This window comes from Neopelma chrysocephalum, unplaced genomic scaffold (assembly GCF_003984885.1).
Source record: "Neopelma chrysocephalum unplaced genomic scaffold, ASM398488v2 Primary Assembly neopelma1_85, whole genome shotgun sequence".
NCBI lineage: Eukaryota > Metazoa > Chordata > Aves > Passeriformes > Pipridae > Neopelma > Neopelma chrysocephalum.
The window spans coordinates 2,969,237-2,990,002 of record NW_020897747.1 but is presented as its reverse complement, the minus strand read 5'-3'; the positions used below and the strand labels follow the sequence as shown (position 1 = coordinate 2,990,002).

Below are 20,766 nucleotides of genomic sequence, written 5' to 3'. Positions count from 1 at the left end.
AAACTGTTTGGGAGAAGACAAACGAAACATTCTGGAGTGCTGGAAAAAGCTGCACCAGCTTGTATGTTGTTCTAGGAGAGGACAAGAATCCAGTACAATCCATTAACACAAAGGCAGTTTTGCCTATTTACACAAACAACAAACCACATGGGTTTAGGTTTTCAGAATGTAATACTGGCCAGCTTGTGCCACCATGTATTGCAGAAGACAAATACGATTTATTCTAGATCTTAGCAAACTCATCTGTAAATATTTACTTTGATTACACACCACACAACTTTTGTTTGTTAATGACTTAATGCATCATTGCTCACGTGGGGATTTTTTGTTTATCTCCTGAGGCAGAGGTTGCCTATGTTACGAGTGACTTCCTCGGAGGCTGCATGTAACCTCTCAATCGGGGAATATGAGATCAGAGCCAGAACTGAACTCAGGCCTCTCATTAAATGCCTTTGTCACAAATGCGGTTCATGGGATGAAAATTGGAAAGAGAACCCCCAGGGACACTTATGCTTAGGTCTTAAATACTCAATTCTAACGTGAAGCAACTTGGGGTTCACAAGAAGGCTGACAGCATCATTGTCATAGAACTGGGTCATGCTAACTTTCCACCATGTAGTTTTGCTGTGATATAGAAATTTGCTAAATTGAAACAGAAGATTGAAATAACAATGTAAGAAACTCTTCAGAAGATTCAGACTTACTATACAATTGATTTTGTTGTTCCAAGTCTGTATTCTGATGTAAATTGGTCTTTCTCAGCGTCCCTGACTGAATTTTGTGCCTTGTGCCAAGGTCTTCCAACCCTGCTCTTAATAACACTTCTTGGGACAGCTGCTTGGGCCTAGGGACATACCTGCTCTTGAGGCTGCAAAGTGTGCTTTGCAACACTGAGGTACCACAATACCATCTCCTAAAGCTGCTGTGAAAAGAAATCTCATCTTTCTTACTTCCAGTGTGAAGTACATCTGTTTTGTAAGGCTTGCGATTAAAGATCTATTCCAAAATATAATGAAGGCTCAATAAATAAATTTGCTTGGTTTCTGTTCCAGAACCCTGTTGACTTAGCAGGGTGACACTAATTGAATATAACTTATAAGAAACAGGACTAGTGAAGCCCTAGACAGTAGAAATGCACTGAAGTGCATTGTGATCACAGGTCTTGTGTTTGCACTCTCTAAACAAATTAGGGATGAATATCATCTCTGTTGAATAGAGCTTCAAAGGACCAATGCAATCAGCTACTTAGGTTATAGCCTTTTAATAAAAGTGGGACAGACGTGTATGTGTACTCTTAAAATAGATTGCCTAAAACAGCTGTCTTTCTTTTACAGGATTTCTTTAGTAAAATTGCCTTTCACTTAAAAAAACCCACAACCCACAAAACCCAGTGGTTTTGTTCTCTAATTATCTGTTGTGTTTTCACCAGCAGTTAGGTACTTTTAAAGAGAAGTTCCCAAGGTTAGATGAGCATTTTATTCTTTTTAGTGCTTTAACAAAAATTAAAATGCGCCAAATGTTGTAGTTTTGGTCTAGTTCCCAAGAAAGATAGATTTGCAGCCTCATGGGAGGGAAATTGCAAAAGAAAATTGTGTATATAAGAATTTCTGCCCTTCTGAAAGTGTCCAGACTGTCTTAATCACCTTGGACAGTTTGTTCCACTCTTTTTGTGATAATTCACACTCCTACCTACATTCTATTTTTTCTCTTTTCTTTGGTGTTTTTCACCCAAGCTAAATTCAGATGAGAGGGAACTCTGATTTGTATCTGTTTGCAGAACGTGATTGATGCCATTAGTGCCATGTGAACAATCAGTACTAACATACTGACTGTTTTCTTTCTACAGACCAGGTGACAAAAGGAGATCTTGAAAATGTGCTGCAAAAGTTCACGGGGCACATCATGCAAGTCCCTCCACTGTAAGTTCCACAATATTCAGACAGTCTTGACAGTTGTGTTCAGCTGTCAGGACTTGCCAACAGAAGTCAGTTCTCCCAGAAGTATTGAGACACGTTTTGGCAAGAGGATAGAAGCAAGGCAGTCAGGAGTTTAACATTTGCAAGTGGAGGTCATGCCCATTTGAAGATCGAGCCCAAATGGTGACCTCGAGTCTGTGGGTGTTTTGGGTGAATGTCAAGTAGCAAAAGTCTTGAACAGCTTTGCAGGGCTTGGTGGCTTCTGTCCTGCCTTCCAATCTTACTGACATCGCTGTGGAAGTGCCTTAAATGACTTTGAATTATTTTTCTGCAACCTTAGAGTGTGAATGAGTGATGAATGACTGAGCAAATTTCTTCTGGTCAGGTGAGCCACAGTAGCTGGCAGTGTGCAAGCACTTGGCTTGTGACAGATGGCTTTCATGGTGATTTCAGCTAACATGCTTTCCTTTGCATTTGCCATATGTCACTTACTGTGGTTCCAATGTAAGCCCTGTAAGGTCTGGAACTCTGTACATGTTCTGCTTCATGTGACCTGTTTCAAATTGCTCTCTATTAATTTGAGCAAGACCTTTTTTGATTTTTCTATGGTCATCTTGCTGTCACGACCAAAGTTGGGGCTTTGGGTAAAGTTCCATGTAATCAGTGAAATCAATTTCTTTGGTTCTGTAGTGGTTCCCTAAACACCCTAGAACACAGCTACATAGCTTGGCAGTTGCTGTTCAGGAAAGACCCTGGTGTGAGACAAGGAAAGGTGCAATGCAGAACTACAGGAGTTGTCTGAGCGACTCCCAGTGCTCAGCTCAACATAAAACTAGAACAGAGCATGCCCTGCAGACTTCTGAGAGACAGGATGTTAGAGGCAGATGCAAGTGTTGTAACCCTGATAGAAACCCTTTTATTTCATAAACTGCAAATTGAGTGATGAAACACTTTTAAATCTGTACAGCAAGAGATAAATATAGGACCATCTCCTCTTTTCCAGTTTATAGAGCTGCTGTCAAATGAGATGATTCTGTGTCCAAGAGATTTTGTGGGGTTTTTGTGAGTACTTGGAGAGGAGTAAAATGCTACTCCAGTCCAATATTAACAGGATCTAGAGAATGGGAAGCTTGTTCTGTTACAACCGTATGACACACATTTTCATGCTCTGTCTGATCAGCTATTCTGCTTTGAAGAAGGATGGAGAAAGGCTTTCAACTCTGATGAAGAGGGGAGAAGCAGTTGAAGCAAAGCCTGCTCGGCCAGTGAGAGTGTACAGCCTTTCTCTCCAGCAGTTCCAGCCACCACTGTTCACGCTGGGTAAAGGTCAAAGTTTATTACATAGAGCAATGCTCCCAGCTTGTTAGTGTTTATTTACACTCACAATGGGACTAAGATAGTGAAATGGGTTTCATTTCACTCAGCTGCTTATTTTGGTGTGAGCCCATGTGCAGAGACTTTCACTTTGCATTAAAAGCACCGTGTTTTGGGTTTAAGTTAAGCTGATTATATGTAATCTTACAGTGAGGGAAAATTCTGAGAGACTGGTCAGGGGATTATTTGCATCTGTCCATGATTTTGCAACCTCCAGCTCATTCCTTTCTCAGGTCTGCTTACTCCACTTTGCCCATTCTTTTACACAGATGCCCAGCCCTGCTGGCATCTCTCCCAGGGCGCAGCAGGGACCAGTATCAGTTACTGTCAGACCTCTTTCTTGGTTGAGGAGGCAGGATCTTATCCTTCCTTCTGTCATACATCAAGAAACTTGGATAGTACATTAAGAAGCACATTAATAAATAAACCAAAAAGAACTGTTGTAAATGTTTGATGCTCCTGTAAGGTCAAGATAATGTCTTGCATTGATCTGCCTGCCTAGTTGACCTGTGGTCCTCTGGTGGACCAGATGTTACATGATGAGCAGGTATGAGTGACAGAGCTCAGTGCTGTGTTACTTCAGCTCTTACTTTTTGGTTGAGTGACTAGTAGCTGATCACTGGTAGAGGGGGAAGGGAAGACCCAAGATAGCAGGGAAAGTTAAAGGTGAATTTTAAAATTTTATGCAGCTGCCTGCCTGCAGTATCTTAAAAGCATTGATAGCCAGTTTAGGCAGTACTTGAAATAACTTGCCTTCATCATTAGAAATATGAATCAACCTTCTGAAATGCTTAAAATGAATAGGATTGAAGCATTTGTTCACATACCACAGCAAGTACTTAAATTCCAGTGAGTTAGTTCAGTTGCCATTTTATTTGCTTTCCCTCCTGTCTGGCTTAGCAATCTCACCCGCACATATGTTACAGGATGAATAATTGATGGTGCATCCTATAAATATTTTATCACTGGGTTGTTTGCTTAGCTCATTTTTACATTTGTGTGGGGGCATGGTTTCTATGTAAAGTAGATTTCACATTGCACTGGCAATTTACTATGTCACTTTTAACGTTCCAGATGTTGAATGTGGCGGCGGCTTTTATGTCAGGAGCCTGGTCAGTGACATTGGCAAAGGTAGGCATGAAAAAAAACCAGGACAATTTAAGGAGTGAGTGTGTGTTTATGGAAAAATTCTGTCATTTTGCACATCTCCAGGAACTAGACCTATGTGTTATTTTGCAGAATTGTGGTGCTATCTCTTGTTTTTATATACTAAGATCATTTCCTTGGGAGCATGGGGGGAATGAAGGCTAAATAATTGCCAGGGGACCTTGGGGGCTGGGGGATAAAAGTGGAGCAGGCAATAGCACTCAGCAAGATAATGCAGGGCAAGGTGGGGATTTTTTTTTTATTTCCTCCTCAATGTGTTAAAGCTAACTCAGATTAAGGATGAGAAGAAGAAAAAAGACACTGTCTTTTTAAACATTATTCATCACATTTTGAAAAAAGATTGAACAGAACATTACCATGCACATAATAAACCCTATCTGCTGGAAAGACTTCTACATTGGTGATGATTTTTCTAGTGTTTTCTTTCTGCTTTGCCTGAACTGTGAATAGTTTTGCTTTCCCACAGGGTTATTTGTTTTGTGCTCTATATCTATCAAACTGCATGATGAAGAATAGATAACCCATTTCAAAATTTTTTTTTAAATTATACATTTGCAGTTCAAGAAGGCAAGTAATGTGGGATAACCCTATGAATTTCAATGTTGTTATTTGTGCTTAGGCAAGTCAAAGTTTCTGTTACTGCCTTCTGATCATACTGGCTTATGTTTAGCCTTTTAATGATAAACCAAGATAAAGTCTGTCTGCAGCTGGTTTCTTTTAAAAAATTGAAAATGCAGTGAAAATCTTCCTGCATCAGAAAGGATGAGAGAAATTATTTTAGTGTACCTGTGCACTTACAAGTCAGCTCTGGTTGCTGGTATGTTTTGTCTATGTTTTGTATGTTATGTAATTATGTCCTGCTGGTATTTATTTAACACAGCAGAGCATTTGTATATATTTTTTTATTTTTCCTTATCTGAGTTTATATTATCCTGATAGGCAGCACTGGATAAAAATGTCAAAAATTATTCTTGAAGGCAAGAAGTGCTAACGCCTCAAAATCTGTGGAGAAATAGTTCATGGTCACTTGTGACCATGCAGAATGTTCTGTTCTCTTTTCATTCTGATCTAAATCTGGGAAGATTTTTGGCAACTTTGTCAGATTCTGAACTCTGTACTACTCTGGAGATCTACTGAAATCAAAGGACTTCCTGGGCTCACATTTAAGAAGATATAAATGAGTGATAAATCTCCGTCAACTTCCTTCTCGGACAAAGCAGAATAATGTAGAAGGCTACACATAAAAATACATTTTAAGTGAGCCGCAAATGGTTAAGCTTTTAAAGTTTATCCATGGACTTTTCCCAATTCCTCTTTTTCTTCCCGCAGAACTCTCTACCTGTGCCACTATGCAGGAGCTGACCCGCACCAAGCAGGGGCCGTTCACGCTGGAGGAACACGCCCTTCACGAAGACAAATGGACAATTGATGAAATTGCCCGGTCCTTACAGCACTGCACAGCTCTGCTCCCCAGAGAGCCATCTCGTAAAAAATTGAAGACAGAGCATCCTGGTGAAACTGCTGTGATCTGTGAAGATAAGTGATAAGTTGGGTCAAGGAAAAAGACTGAATGATTGAGATATTTTAAGATTGGATTGGTGCTGTCCCGCCTCCTGCGTAAATCTACAAGTCTGTACTGGGAGGGTGACAAACTGCAACGCAAGAAAAATGGTTCTTTTGTTTTCTGGGGCTGGAATGTGCACTGAAAATATTCAGTGCTTGCTGTATCCTGATTGTTTATTTTCCTTCTTGCACAGTGTAAGTGGGTCTGCCACTGATGCCAAATCTTCATAAACTTTTAAAGAACTTTCAGGCTGCAAGATAGCTGTTATTGCTAATTCCTCAATAAAAAAATTATAAACATTGTCTGATAAGCGTGCTCAAAAAAAACCCCATAATCTTTTTTTTCTTTATTGCTGGTAACCAAATCCTGAAATACCATGGTGACAAGACTGTCTCTTGAAGGATACAATAATGTGGTGTGGCAATTTGCTTTCTTGAAGTCCATTTCAGGATATATCCATTTTACCTTAGTTTTTCCTATGCAGATTGTTCTTTCAGTCAAATGCTTCCAGAATACAGTAAGTGCAGGTGCTAATATTTTAAGTTCAATCTGAAATGTCAGCATAAATTAAATAGTTTTAAGTATAAACAATCCCTGAAGATAACTGTTTGCTAACAAGTGCTCTGAAGTGGACAGTCATGATTACAGGTGTTCATATCTTATTCTGGTCCAATGTCCCAGTTGGTGGCCATCCATAATTTAAAGTACAGTTAACTGTTGTGCCCATCGTAGGGCTTATAAAATTTATTTTTGTCACTTGTGTATTGCTTGATGGATTCTGCCATGGATTGGGTAGAAGGCTGATGTGCTTCCAGGCTCTGACTGATTTGATCCTGACTAGTTGTATAGGAAACAGAGGGACCCCCCATCAAAGATCCTTGTGGAAGCCATTTTATTTCACCTGGGGCAATGAGAGCCAGTTCCATAGTTCATGTAGTCAACAGAACTTAATTGCATGGGTTTTGTCACCACTGCTTCCCTTGGGATTTTCAAAATTACTAAAAGACAGTGGTTTGAGAATGGTAAAATGCACCCTAGTTTGTTTCTGTGTGTCTAATCCTCTTATTCCCATATAAGTTAGCAGTAGGTCTGTTTTCCTCTTGTCATAGTGAGGAACATGGGGAGTGGTTGAAACAACTGCTTTTGAAACTGTCACTGCAATGTCACCAAGGAGGAATGGACTGACAGCTGACACTGTTTCGTGCTGCTGATCACCAGTCTCTGTGGCTTTGCGCAACTCCTGCACCTTTGGGCTTTGGTTCTGGAGTACAGGGACTGAGGGACTGAATGCTGTAGAGTCAAGAGTTTGTGCTGATATTAGAGTGTATCTTTTAGTGAGAGACATGAAAGTTTGATTTAATGACTCTGTGTTAGTAGTCTTGCTATTCCCATGGTAAGTTATCTTGGTATCTAATTACCTCTATTGCTTAAAAGAACCTGTGTTTTATTCCCGACTTGACTTGAATCTCCACATGCTGTATTTTATGTCTGTGTCTGCACCTTACTAAAAGGTATTATATGAAAGGGTCAAGTTCCAATCTTACCTTCAATCTAAGAAATTAAATAAATATCCTGAAGTTTCTCATTGCAGGATACCTTTCCAGACATCTGTAGTATTTTTTTCTCTTTTCTGTGCAATAAGAAACTAAAGTCTATGCAAGATTAATGAAGATTTTGTTTAGAGGGAGGATAGAGGTTTTTTTATTGTTTTATTGTTCAGTAAATGGACAGTTTTTATTTGTGGTCTTATAAAGAAATTAAAGACATGTTGAAAATACCAAAAGCAAATTGAAATGTTAGAGAACTATAGCAGCATATAGAATATACACTGTGGATGAAGTAACTGATATAAGAAATTTTGATTTCAGAGCTGGGAGAAAAGCTTGTGTTCAGTAAGGGAACAGTGAGAGACTTCAGTTGTGCCTTTTTAGTGTGAGTTTTCTGGTACTTTGAGTAGAAACAGAGAAGAAATAGATTATTTCCTAAAGAAATCAAATAAAGCAGAAAATTTCATTTTCCAGTATACTTATCTTGAATGATCAAAGAGTTTAATTGAAACACAGCTTCTCTTATTGTCCAAATCTGTATTTTCCCAAGAACCTAATTTATGTTATCCCAGTGGTTTTCTAGATTAAGTTCTAATTTTATTTATCTTTCTGATTTTTAAAAAATAGCACACTAGATATAATTCTATTAGTCTACTTCTTTTGTCTCCAGGGATTTGTTTCTTTAAAAATTAGTGCAATTGAGAAATCTCTGTATTAATAGGGTACATTTGTATGAAGTGTTAAAAGTGTCTAACACATTTTTTTATCTCATCTGTTTGTTTAATGCTTACCAAGACTTTCTTACTATTTCATGTAAGAGCCCCTGATATTTTTAATTTCAAAAGGAGAATTCTATTTTCATCAGCTTTTTGATTAACTTGCAACTAGTCTGTTGTAATTATTGCTAACAAATCTGTGATCCTGAGAAGACAGGATCTGTTCCATAGTCTAGTCACTCAAGGGAAATGCAGTGACAATCAAAAGAAAGCCTCTTGTGGACATCAAGTTCTGGTTTAGGCTGCAAGTCCTAATGCATATGGAAAGCATAGGGAGAGAAGGAATGCAGTTGTACACAGTCAGGAATTTACATGCAGTGTGTGGATAGTGTTTCTAAAGACTGGAGAGATGTCAATTTATGATTGCAACTTATCTCTGTACTTCTATTCTTCTGCAGCAAGTAGAGAATAATGGAATCATTCAGGCTGGACCATCAAATCTGACCATTAACCCAGCACTGCCAAGTCCAACTTCACCAGCTTTAGCTAGATCTTTTTTCCTGGAATTCCTCTCATCTTCCCCAATGCATCAGAAATAAAGTCAGAGTTTCTTTAGCTCAAATTGATGACAAACTTCTCCTCACATAGCTTGTGGTGAACTACAGAAGGTGTTTCACTTAGAAGCTGGGTGTGTGTGGTTGGAGTTGTAAGTGGCTGGACAGCAAACCCATGGCAGGCAGCAATGGTTGTTCTTAGAAAACAGTGTAAAGAGTGCATAAATAACCACTGATGAGTGTCACTCCATTCCTTTCCTGTACAGTTGAGCTATCTTTTCAAACATTCAAACTCCTCTGCCTACTTCCCACTGATTTTCGTATGTCCTTGGCCTCACTAGCATGCTGTTTCCTAAATTCCCTTGTGCTTTAATGGTTCTCTACCCCTTGAGCCATTAGTTCCAATGAATAATAATTGGGAAGCCACAGAAAAATCTAGGAATAGGTTTTTTAGATATGTTTTATTAAGTGTTTAACCCAGTAGCTTGAAACTATCCAGATCTGGAAGTAAGTGGTGGTGTTCCCATGGGAACCTAGGGAAATACTCATTTTAATTTTCATGTTCTTATTAACATGCACATCCCAGAGATACCAGGTTTCAGAATTGTACTGTATCCACAGAAAAACGTATTTTTTCAGAAGAAAATATCCCATGATCTTGGATTTCGATTACTAATGGTCATTGATATTGCAACAGTAAGACTATTTAGGGAGAGAGAAGAAGTGTGTATACAATATTTCTGAGAGTAGTAGAAGAGTTAGTACCAAGTTCCCAGCTGAAGTAAATGGTAGTTAATAGGGATTTTACGGTAATTTGGCCAGAAAATACTCGTGTCTGTGATTTACCATTTAAAATGTACCCTTGACACAGATTGAACATTTTAATGAGCATTGTTCATGGGGAAAGTCCTGGTACATAAGCATGTCCTGCTTTTTGGGCTGAATATGGTCTCTCTTGACTTTGGACTTGCTGTCTTTAGTCCGTAGCAGTGCGGTCCCATAGCTTGGCTCTGACAGCTCCAGTGCTGCTGCTGCTTCAGTGGGCTTGACAAGGGTTTCATAACTTGTCTCCCTCTAATGTCTCTGCCTGGTTGGCTCTATTTCTTCCTTATTTAAATGGTAGTTTTCACTTTATAATATATTTCTCCTGCCAGTGTGTTGAGCACTTTTTAAATTTTTTTAAGCAAAATCAGTAGGATTTTTTTTTAATATTCATCAAGTCTGAGCCATTAGTAAAATATTCGAGGAATGCCTTCATCAATAACTAAGCATTTAGCATCTTACCCTGTGGTTCTGTTTTTGATTTATATGTTTATTAGAAGAAAATAAAACCTTGAATAACCGCCCAAATTTTGGGATACCTTAGGATTTTATTTTTTATTGTAATAGATGGTGAATTTACTATTCTGGGTATGAATGGCTCTACAACTTTAATGAGTAGGGTCATGGTGTTTGCTTGGCAGAGTCAAGGAGTGAGTTTGCAATAGTATTAATTTTATTAAAAAGGCCTTACAGAAACAAAGCTAAAGTGCCTGTATGTGAGCGTTTGACTACAATGTACAACTAGAGGGAAGTTGCAGAGACAGTGAATGGATTCAGCCAGCCTGGGCAAAGTTATTGTGTCTATTAAAAAGCAGTCATTGTTTCTAATAGCTGTGGGTTTAATTTGCTTCTTTGTGAGACCTGATTAAGTAAATCACCAATAGTTAAAAGCATGTCAAGCAAACAGGTTTATCGTCTGGATGCTGATATCTGCTCTGGGTGATGAGGTGCCGTGTCTTCTCTTGCTGTCTCTGGAATCAATTGCTGAGATCATACAGGTATTAAAACAGGCAAAGCAAGAAGTTGGTAAATGGGAGTGGATGGTTGCAGTGCTCAGGTAAAAAATGGACTATATTGCAAGAAGAAAACTATATTTTTTCCCAGTTCTGTTTTTGTGAGAGTGTTGAAGACATTGCCAAGGCTCAGAGAAAATCTTAGCGTGGCTGCCTGAGAAACACCTAATGTTTTTGTTATGGATGTGAGTGTCTGGGACTTTTTTCCTCTTCCCTCCTCACCCCTGGCTCAAAGAAGTGGGTTAAGTCAAAGCTGCAGCCTCTCCCTGATGTTTCCATGTCACATTACTCTTTGTGTTTTGGATGCTCAAACTCTGGGCTTTAAGAGGGATTGTGGTGCTTGCCCCAGAAGTTAGGAGTAACAGGATGAGGAGGACAAGAAATGAGGCGATGGAAATTGTAGTATAAGCACGAAGTGGCCGCCTTCTTACAAGGCATATTCATCTCAGGTTACAGCTCTGTGCCTGGCCTTTCCACTTTGCATGCCATTACCTTATCTACTCTTTGAGACAGTTCATCCTAAAACTCTCTTAACCTCTTTCCTCTCCGGGTTTATGTGAGCCTTGGGATAGTGTGGAGCAAAGATGCTGTGTAGCTTCTGTGAGGACAGGGAAGCTGGTACAAAGTAGAACTGAAAAGGATGAAGTGTGTCTGGTCCGTTTCTTATCATGACCCTTTCCTAACAAAAACAGAGTTCTGGATGCTTTAGTGCCATTTCTCTGGGATGTTGGATTATTTTAGATATTTCAGAATTAAGTACTCCAAAGTCAAATCTGCAGCTGAGTGCATGCATTAGAAACAAAATGCATCATTTCACAGATGTCGTATTACTCTTAGTGGCTTCAGAACATGATTTTACAGCTTAAATGGAGGGGGATAGAAAAGGAATGGCAAGAGGTAAATGCATATTTCAGTCGTTACATTTTTAAAGTAGATAAGCTTATTTTAGGTAATTATGTAGGAAAATGCATCAAGTGTTCTAATGGAGAAAAGATAAAGAGAAAGAATACAATTTTTCCTACCTTTTCTGGTTTTTTTAGCAGATAAAACAATAAATTTAAATACACCATTTCAAAGCTTAAGAAGCTTTTATGTGGAAATGCATGAGAGGTTGTTACTGATGTGAAAAAAGGCATTTATTTTTATTTCAACAGTTGAAAAGATAGTCTTCTGTGATGCCCTTCAAAAAGCAGTGTTTTGCTTTGCTTATATTGAATTGCTGTAAATCCTTAGCGTAACTTATTTTGTGAGTGGTATTGTCAGAGTAAATAATTTCCTGCAGCTGGCTGTCCTAGGGATCAACAAAACTATTTCAAGTTCTGCAGGTACATGGTACCCATTCCCAGTGTAAATGGAACATTGTGTACAAATGCTAAATGTATTTAGAAAACAAGATTAATTCTCAGTAATCTTTGCTATGCAGATTGCTCTTGCAGTAAAATATTATCCAAGTGGCTGCTGCTTTACTGCATTGCTTTGTACACAGTTTCTTCTTACTTTATATTCTAATTTGACAAAGGGCACTGGCAGACTCTGTTGATTTCTTGTCCAGGTGATTCATTTCACCCAGCTGCTGTGCACACAGAGACATTACTGGTTTTAATCTCTGTATTTACTGGTTATGATTTCCAAGGACTGCGCTCTGCGGCGCTGGCTGAAAGAATTGTTGTTCACCTCATCTGTCCCAGTCAGAGACTGGTGTGTTTATTTCCTGGTGAAGATAAACTGGGCTCTTAGGAGAGCCCAGTTGTGTGTCTCATTCTGTTGCTCTGATAACCCCCAGCAAAAGATAGAGGGAGCAACAGAGGTTCCAGTAATCCTCCCTCCAAATGAGAATTGGTTGGAAATGTCAGCGAGGCGTGTGGGTACAGAGCTAACTTAAAGTGTGTGATTATTTCTTTTGACCGCAGTGACACGACTCCTGCCCTCTTGTACTAAATTATGTAAATTATTACTCACTGAATTAAGACCTTTTGTGTTTCATTTTCACCTATCATGTTTTTGTTCTTTTTTTCTTTCTATTTTAGTAATGTGAACTGATGGTTTGAAAAATTGTATTGCTTTTTTACAGGAGAAAAAAAAGACAGTAAAATAAATATTAATGGTGTGGCACAACACTTAGAGTTGTTCCATATCTAATGAATATGTAACAGTTCTATTTTCTACTCAAACACACCAAAATTGTCAGAATATAATTAGTGTTATTTTTAAAAAATGTGTTTATCTAGGAAGTTAATTTCTCTGAGGAGTGCTGTTAAAGGCTATGCAGAGTGGGTAAACCTACTTGACTCTGTTGGTGATTTGTTTCTAGAGTTAAGAACTTGTAATTTTTATTGAATTGTATACCATATCCCTGCACCAGTTTTTTCTGTCTTTCTTTGCTGTACCACAGATGTTTATTACTGGAAAGAGTGTAGTCATACAATCCAAGCTGATATTCATCCATTCCTTTCTTTCAGTGGAAATAGGGAGCACACATCCCCACTCTGCTCCCCTACATTCAATCCAAAGCTGGTCTGTCAGAATTTTATAGAAGTGAGCCAGAAATAAGCCACTGTGCCACAGAGAAGGTGGGGTATGATTAGATTGTCAGGAGATGAAATCTTTCTGGAAGCAAAGCATGTTTCATAGTTGCAAAGAAACATGAAGAAAACTCAGCAGGATAGCGTTTTCTGTGAATCTAAAATCTGATCCTGAACACTCCACACCAGAGAGATGTTCCAAGAAGGGCATCTTTTAGAAGGGCATCCAGCTGTTGGGGATCACAGGAGTAAAGCTCCCACCATTTTTCTGTGCATCAGAATAATTGGTTGAACTCTCCACCTCTCCTTTGCTAAAGGATGTCTCTGAGTCTGTTTCACTCTCACATTCCAAGGCTGTTTTTCAAGCCCTTCAGTGAGCTCTTGACATTCCCCCAGTTTTCCATGACTGCATACACACCAGATGTGGTTCAGAGAGTATCTCTGACACTCCCTTTTCATTTTCTGAGCTTGTTTAGTTTGTGAAAAAAATAAGATCAAATGCCTGGCAGCATCTCCTCTGTTACTGGCACGGACTTTCTGCTTTGTGCCTGTTGTTGTGTGAGGTGAATCTGGCAATAGGAGAGGGCATTCCATGGTTTAATCTCTCTCTGTGTAAGAAAAACACACCTTTCTCCTGTCAGTTCTGGAACATGCGCATGCTTGTTTTTTTGGAGTTGAACAGCTTCTCCCAAGCTCTTCTGCTCCTTGGTACCCAAGAATCATCTCTCACTGCAACAATCTGCTGGTTTCAGAACTGGCCCAAGGCTATAAAGCAAAGTTACAGTCCAGGGATGTTGCTGACTGTGGTCTGGAAGAGAGGAAAAAAAATTGGCCAGGAGCAAGTAATTGTTGAGCGGCAGAAACAACTGAGAGCTCTTGGTAAATCAAGAAAAATGGCTGGTGTCTGAAAACAACGGTGTGGTACAAGGCTGGAAGAAAAATGTGCTTCGGCTTTCTAAGGTATTTTTGTGGCACTTTGTTCTTTCTCAACAATCTAACAATCTCAGAAAAGTGGTTTTATTGGTATCCAGTCAAACACGATTGCAGGTTTTGGGAAGCTCAACTGACACAGAATTTGTTTATTTTCTCTCAAGTTTTTATGTATATGTAAATCCTTAAGTAAAATGTAATAGGCAGTCAGCAAAGCCGAAATTCAAACTTACACATGTACCTTCTCCAGTGCACTTCCCAAGGACCTCAGCTCTGAGAGGACTGAGGACCCTGTGGGTGTCCTGTGGCTGCGTTCTGTGGGGTGCTGAGTAATTGCTCAGGAGGGCATGGGCATTTTAAGGGAAGAGGGTGGCTGTGAAGAAAAAGAAATCTTCAGCCTCCATGTTAGTATATTTAATCCTTCAGTGAGAAAAATGGCTTTCAGTGTTTGGAGGTAAGGTAAACCCAGTGACTCTTTTATTATATAGAAACAAAGCCACAGACTTCATCTTCCTTTGTGAAGATTTATTTGACCTAGAGAGACCAGTGAGGAGCTGTAGCCAAGGGAAGAAAACACTTTGTTTCTTAAAACTGATAAAATACCAGATGTGTGCCCACAGTGGAAGAAATTTTAGGCTGCAATTACCTGAATTAATTTGCATAAAGGAATAAGAAACTTTCTGACGTTGACTTACTTCATTTCCCAGGATGTTCTCTCACTATGGGGGATTGCTTTGTTGCAATAATTATAACTTAACCCCATTGCTGTTTGTATCCCAGTGGATGGCTTGGTTCTTGCCTCTCAAATGTACTGTCTGTACTGACTCCAGCATAAGCATCTAACCTGAGGAACTGAATGGTAAATACAGAGAACTTGAACCAAGCACTGCTGCTCTTGTTATTTTGGTAAGTATTAAAATCCTTTAAAAGAAAGTGAGTATCAAGAATTATTTCAAAGAGGAAAAAATATTTGCATTTTTAAATATTTTCTTTGGAAAACAAACCTGTCAGTAATCTCTCAGGGTTAGGAGGGAACTTATCCAAAGCATGGGTTAATGTCTGTTTAGAGAGGAGGATCCTTAGACAAGCTGTTGAATATTCTGGTCAGAGGGTTCAATGAGCTCTGGGCCTTGGGCCTGACTGCCAGCTCAGGGGTTGTTCCTAAAGGGGTCCTGATAAGTCACCAGTATTTAATTCAAGTTCATGTTTCTGTCATGCTGAGTTGCTCAGAGTGTTGGCTGCTCTGTCAAAGTTACAGCCTGATACATCAAATCTTGAAAGCTGCCACATAGCTGGCTGAGTCCAAGTGATCAAAATTAACTATGTAGGAAAGATGCATCTTATCAAAGAGCACAAGATGCACTAGGCATAGGGTATGCAGGGAAAAAAGCGTGAGGAGAAGGAAACTTTTTTTTTTTGCTTTAAAAATCTATTTTATTAAAATTTATTTGGCTTTGTTTGTTCAACTTTAACACTAGTCTATGCAGTCTATTGCAGGCTGAAGGTAGAATGAAAAGAAACTGCAAATTCACAGAAATTCTCCAGGTCAAAACTGTTACTGCTAATTGCAGAACTGTCAGTGTCACAAGGTTGCATCATGTAAAGGCACTTTTGAGTACTACTTAATACTTTTATGCTTGTCTTTCACATCTGAAAAATCTTCATCTGCTAAGGTATGCATCATAAAGGGCAAGCCAAGAAAATGAAGATATTATTATGCTTTAATTTTAGAAGCAAATAGTAGAATCAGGACTGTTGAATCGTGGTCACAAGGATGTCAAGCAGGGCTTTAAGGCAATTATTGAGGCTTTTAGTTCACTTAGAATAGGATCTGGCTTGTGAATGTGAGGCAGCATTAATGTGAAACATTGGTGTTCCTTCCTAGACATTGTGTGTATCATGGCAGACAATGTTTTACCTCTCCATGTGTTTCCCAGTTTAAATAGAAAGCCTGGCAAATCATGAGGAGAGGAAATAAACATCCATGTTTATGGATGTGAACTCTTAATAGCAATTAAGCTCAACAGATCTCTTAGTCTGAGATTAGCAGTTACCTGGATCATGGCTCTTTTCACCAAACTGAAATTCTGCTCACAATATAATTTAGGATTCATATACATATGGCTAATGGAAATATGAGCCGGTATCTTAGTGCAGGAAATGCATAAATTGTTTAAAACATTAAAAAAAAAAATTAAAATATTTTAGGGAATAATTTTATGTGCCTTAAAGCCTCCAGCTTGCATGTGATAAAGGCAAATTTGATCAAAACAACATACTTTTCAGAGTGTGCAACCTGCTGTGTTCCCCTTGCTCCTTAACTAATTGTAAAATATCTGCTTGTCCCGTCTTGTAATTGGATCAGTTTTAGCCAGGTCTGCTCAAAATTGTCTGTGAAATGACCAAATATTTCCTTTGACTTTACTGACATTATTCCAAATTTACATTGGTGTGATGTAGAGCAGAAATATGCCCTGCAGAATGTGGAACTCCAAAGGCATTCACTAAAGCCATTTTTTAATAATAATAATAAAAAAGGTGTTGAATGTCATTTGTCACTGTCTCCCATTTGCTTGTACCTAGAGGAATGCAAGAAAGCTCTCCCATTAGCTTCTAGTTCAAAACTAGTTCAAAAAGAAAGCCCAGTGCCTCCAGGAATTTCTTTCCAGCAGTGGGCTGTTCTCTGTAGGTTGCTGTTCAGAGTTACTTTAAATCAGTCTGTCCTTTGGCTTTGCTGGTTGCCAGAACCTGTTATCTGCGATCCTGTTTAACTGGCAACTTTAAAATGTATTTGAGGATGTTATTTTCAAAGCACAGTACTTTCTGAGAAGGGTTTTGCACTTTAACAAGTTGTCTTCTGATGCAGTGAACACTGACCTTCATCCTGTTTTCGGTAAAGGTAAAGCTAACATGGAAAGGCTCTGGCATTCTTTAAATGTTCCAGCTAAATATCCTTTTATGTTTCTGTGGTCAAAAATGCAGATGACATTTCAAAGTCTGTCTTTTATTATTTTCTTCAAAGGGACTTGCTAAGGAGCAAATTATTCTCTAAGCAATTCCTTTTTCTCTGCACTTCTAAAGAGGTTCAGACATAAGGGCTGTTCTTTTGTGATGTCACATATTTGTATAGCACCTCTTACTTGCTATATACTTGGGGATATAAAAATAATTTGCAAATGTTAATTAAGGGTTCCACCCCAGTCAAGTGGTAAGGCATAAAGAGATTTTCCCTGCGAATGAGTTAGGAGATGGCAGGTGAGCGGTACAGGGTCCTGGCAATAAAGCAGGTTACCTTTTTACTGACTTACTTAACCTCGCCTGACTGCTCTGTGTCTTTGCCCTCCCTTTACCTGCCTCTTTGGTCTGAAGAGATTTATGGCAAAAGTAGCTTCCCAATGTGGACAAAAAAGCCCCTGTTTCATTTTGGAGTTTAGGTACACCGTAACATAAATGGATTTATTCTTGTGGATTCACTGTGGTGTAGCTGCTGGTGGATCTGTGAGAAGGAGCATCTCTTGGGCTTGCAAGGCTCAGGCTGAGCTTTATGTCACGTTTACTGTGCAAAGACTGCGGGTGTGATGGTGCTCTGCCTTCCCTCCCTCTCTGCTCTGCTGTGGTGGGATTCACCCTGTTTGGTTCCTTTGGAGCCTGCACAGCCTTTTTTCCACTTTTGAAGGTGACCTGTGTGTCAGGCCAGCAGTGAGGACACCTTTGTTGTGAGCAGCTGGGGTGAGGTGCCCTCAGCTCTGCATCTAAGGAGGGTCTTCCTTCAGCTGGCTGCAAACTTCGCAGCCGCAGTCCCATCTCTGGTTTGTGTCCTGGCAAGGTGCTTGGTTGTTATCGTGTCTAATTAGCACTTAAAAATGGCCCACTTACACTGCTCTGTTTTTCAGCAGACTAAGGAAAAGCTTATAATCAGCCTGTAATTAGCAGGTAGTAAATTTTGCTGAGCAATGAGGAAGGATAGTGAAGGACTGCGTTATTTCAAAGAAAGGTCTCTCGTACCTGCATTTAGCAGCTCTGCAGCATGGGCTGCCTTAGCAGAGGCTGTAGGTGGGGGAAACCCAAAGCTGCAGGTTCCTGGGGTGTCACGCTCCAAGGATGGGAAGACACTGAGCAGTTCCTCTCTCTGAAGAGGAAACAGGGATAAGCTCTGTGACCCAGCCCTTGCTTTTGCTGGCTTGCTACCCTGACAGTGGCTTGTCCACAGCCCTGTCATCGCTTGCATTGTGTGAAATGTGGAAGAAGACCCATAGGAGCTGTGATGCCCTGGAGCATTAGGCTTGGTAAGAAAAGGTTGAGAAATTCTGGAAGTGTGCCGGTGATGAAGGGTGAACCTCAGAGCTGTTCCATCAGCAGCTGCAGCTATCAATCATCAGAATATGGAGCAGAAACTTCATGGCTGGAAACTTGTTCCTTGGTCCTGATCATCCTCATGGATGGTTTCTGCTGGGATTTGACCTGGACACCATGATGACCTTCTCTTGCCTTCTCCTTACCACAGACCTGGAAGGCTTGGAACAAGTGTTATGTATTATCCTGGGGGAAAAGCCAAAATTCCTTCTAGGTTCACTGCCAGGTTGCAGGATTGTATCTTCTGTTAGGAAGATTTAATGTCGACTCTACAGATGATATCTGCAAGCAGAGTTTAAAGGTCAGTCTAGCTTGGATCTCTTAGTTCAGATCCTAACCTGCAGCTCCCTTGGCCCACTGTTGAATGCTGGAGCTGGTTGCTGTTGCAAGGTTACCCTTGGTTTTAGACCAGTGCAGGAGGGAGGAGAGAGTCCAATAGCCTAGGAATTGCAGAAAATAACACTTGGATTTTTCACATGCTCATGAGCGTGATTCTGATTTTGCAAACATGTGAGTTGTATCATATGACATTCAGGTGATGAGTCTCAATTTTCTGGAGATAAATTGTTTGGTTTTCACTTTATGTGATATCAGAATACAGATGGGCTGACAGATTTTGTGTCTCTTCATAGATATTCCGAAAGTGGAGATGCTGACCCATCAATTGTACCTAACAGTACCATTACAGGAAAATCTCTTCTGTCAGTAACTACTATATACTGGCCTAGTTTCCTCCCAGCAGCTGCACAGCATGGCACCAGCAGTGTAATTCAAGTCTAAATTTATGAATGTCTGCTAAAGTGTGAGTTGCACTCCTATGCACTGCTTGTTCTCAAACATGTTAAAGCAGTTAGAAAATAAAGGAGTGAATGGAAGGAAGGCACAGTACTGTAATAATAATTGTGGAAAGCACATTTTTCCCCTTCTAATTGTCTAAGAAAAAAACATGTTAAAAGATTCTGAAAAAACGCTGAAAGCATGCGGCTGTAGTACAGAGCTCAGAAATTTTAGAGGGGGAATGTTAATCTGTGAAGATGTTGCCTGCTTCTCACTCAGAAGGGCAGGTGGGCTCAGCTACAGCAGCAAAAGATAATAATTTCTGTGCTCCTTCTGTATTTGGAAGTGTAGTTGAAACCATCAATAACCTGGGATACAAAGACAATGAAGGGCTTCGAGTGGTAGAGAACAAAAAGCTTTCTGGATACTTTTGAAAATCACAGACATTAGCATCACAATCCCTTTACTGTCTGTTCCCATGCACTAATTATTGCTAACATGCTTTGACAGGAACAATCTTTGACCCTTTCTGGGTGAATTCTGTCCCATGGATCCCCCTGAGCATATTTTCTGGTGACCTCTGTAGTTGCAGTGTTAGTTCCCTACCTCAGCATTTTCTGTTTATAATGGTTTATGGCTCTCTGGTCTCTCCTTCACCCCGCTCTGCTGTTTCTATACACATTTTTTTTTTTTTTTTTTTCTGTCCTTGCTTGGCACTGTGGCTTGCCTCGGTTTTGGGTGTTTTTGTTGTTGTTTTTGCTGCAGTAAGGGCCCAAACAGCTGCATTTCCCCTTTCCTTTATCTCCTTGTATTGCTTAGTTTTTCTTACACCTTAATGAGCACCACACTCCCTAGGTTTTCCTGTACAATGTAGGGTAATCAACAGGGATTCTCCATAGTTTTCTTAAATTATACTGCCCTTAACTGTATTACTTACTGCTTTTTCTTTCTCTTTATCATGGGCTCAAAAAAAGAGAAACAAGACTTCTGTTGTGATAAGCAAATAGAGAGAGAGATTCTATGTCAAAGAAGCTGAACATTGGCTTATGAAGGATCGGAGGAAAGATGGGGCCCAGAGTGGTGGTGCTTAGGAAATATCCTTTTAACACCATGTGCTGAATCACAGCACTCTAGTCCCTGAGGAGTTAAAATAAAAGTAATAATATGTGTTGAGGATGAAAATATATTCTTAGAAGTGTCTTCCAATATACAGTCATGTACCTGGGAAAATGGGAGGATGAAAACAAGGCAATATTCTCTATTCAAAGTGATTTTTTCCCCTGGTTCTCTATTAATGTCTCTCAGTATTCATTCTTGTCTTTGTCTCACCCTTGCCTATGATCATATAATGGTAAGAGCCCACTGTAGAAGAAAATGCCAAAGTATGAGATGCTGGATAAGCTCAGACCAAAGGTGCAGTTTCTGCCCCAGAGGACTCAGGGCCGTGCCAACTGCTGGGCAATAGGCAGGGGCAGAGGAACAGGATGAGCCTTTGGGATGAGCAGGAGAGG

General features: G+C 39.7%; 2 protein-coding genes across 2 annotated transcripts in view; both read left to right on the top strand.

The window, feature by feature from the left end:
• TRUB1 (TruB pseudouridine synthase family member 1) overlaps positions 1-6,323 on the top strand; it is a 28,658-nt gene extending 22,335 nt beyond the window's left edge. The window contains 5 exon segments of the mRNA XM_027692114.1: positions 1,847-1,919; positions 3,097-3,236; positions 4,365-4,421; positions 5,787-5,995; positions 5,997-6,323. Coding sequence (XP_027547915.1) covers positions 1,847-1,919; positions 3,097-3,236; positions 4,365-4,421; positions 5,787-5,995; positions 5,997-6,035 — 518 coding nt within the window. The 3' untranslated portion in view covers positions 6,036-6,323.
• A 1,026-nt stretch (positions 6,324-7,349) lies between these two features.
• The window catches only part of ATRNL1 (attractin like 1), a 531,556-nt gene continuing 518,139 nt past the window's right edge, over positions 7,350-20,766 (top strand). The window contains exon 1 of the mRNA XM_027692113.1: positions 7,350-7,414. The gene's annotated coding sequence lies outside the window, so the exon portion shown is untranslated. The remainder of the gene's footprint in view (positions 7,415-20,766) is intronic.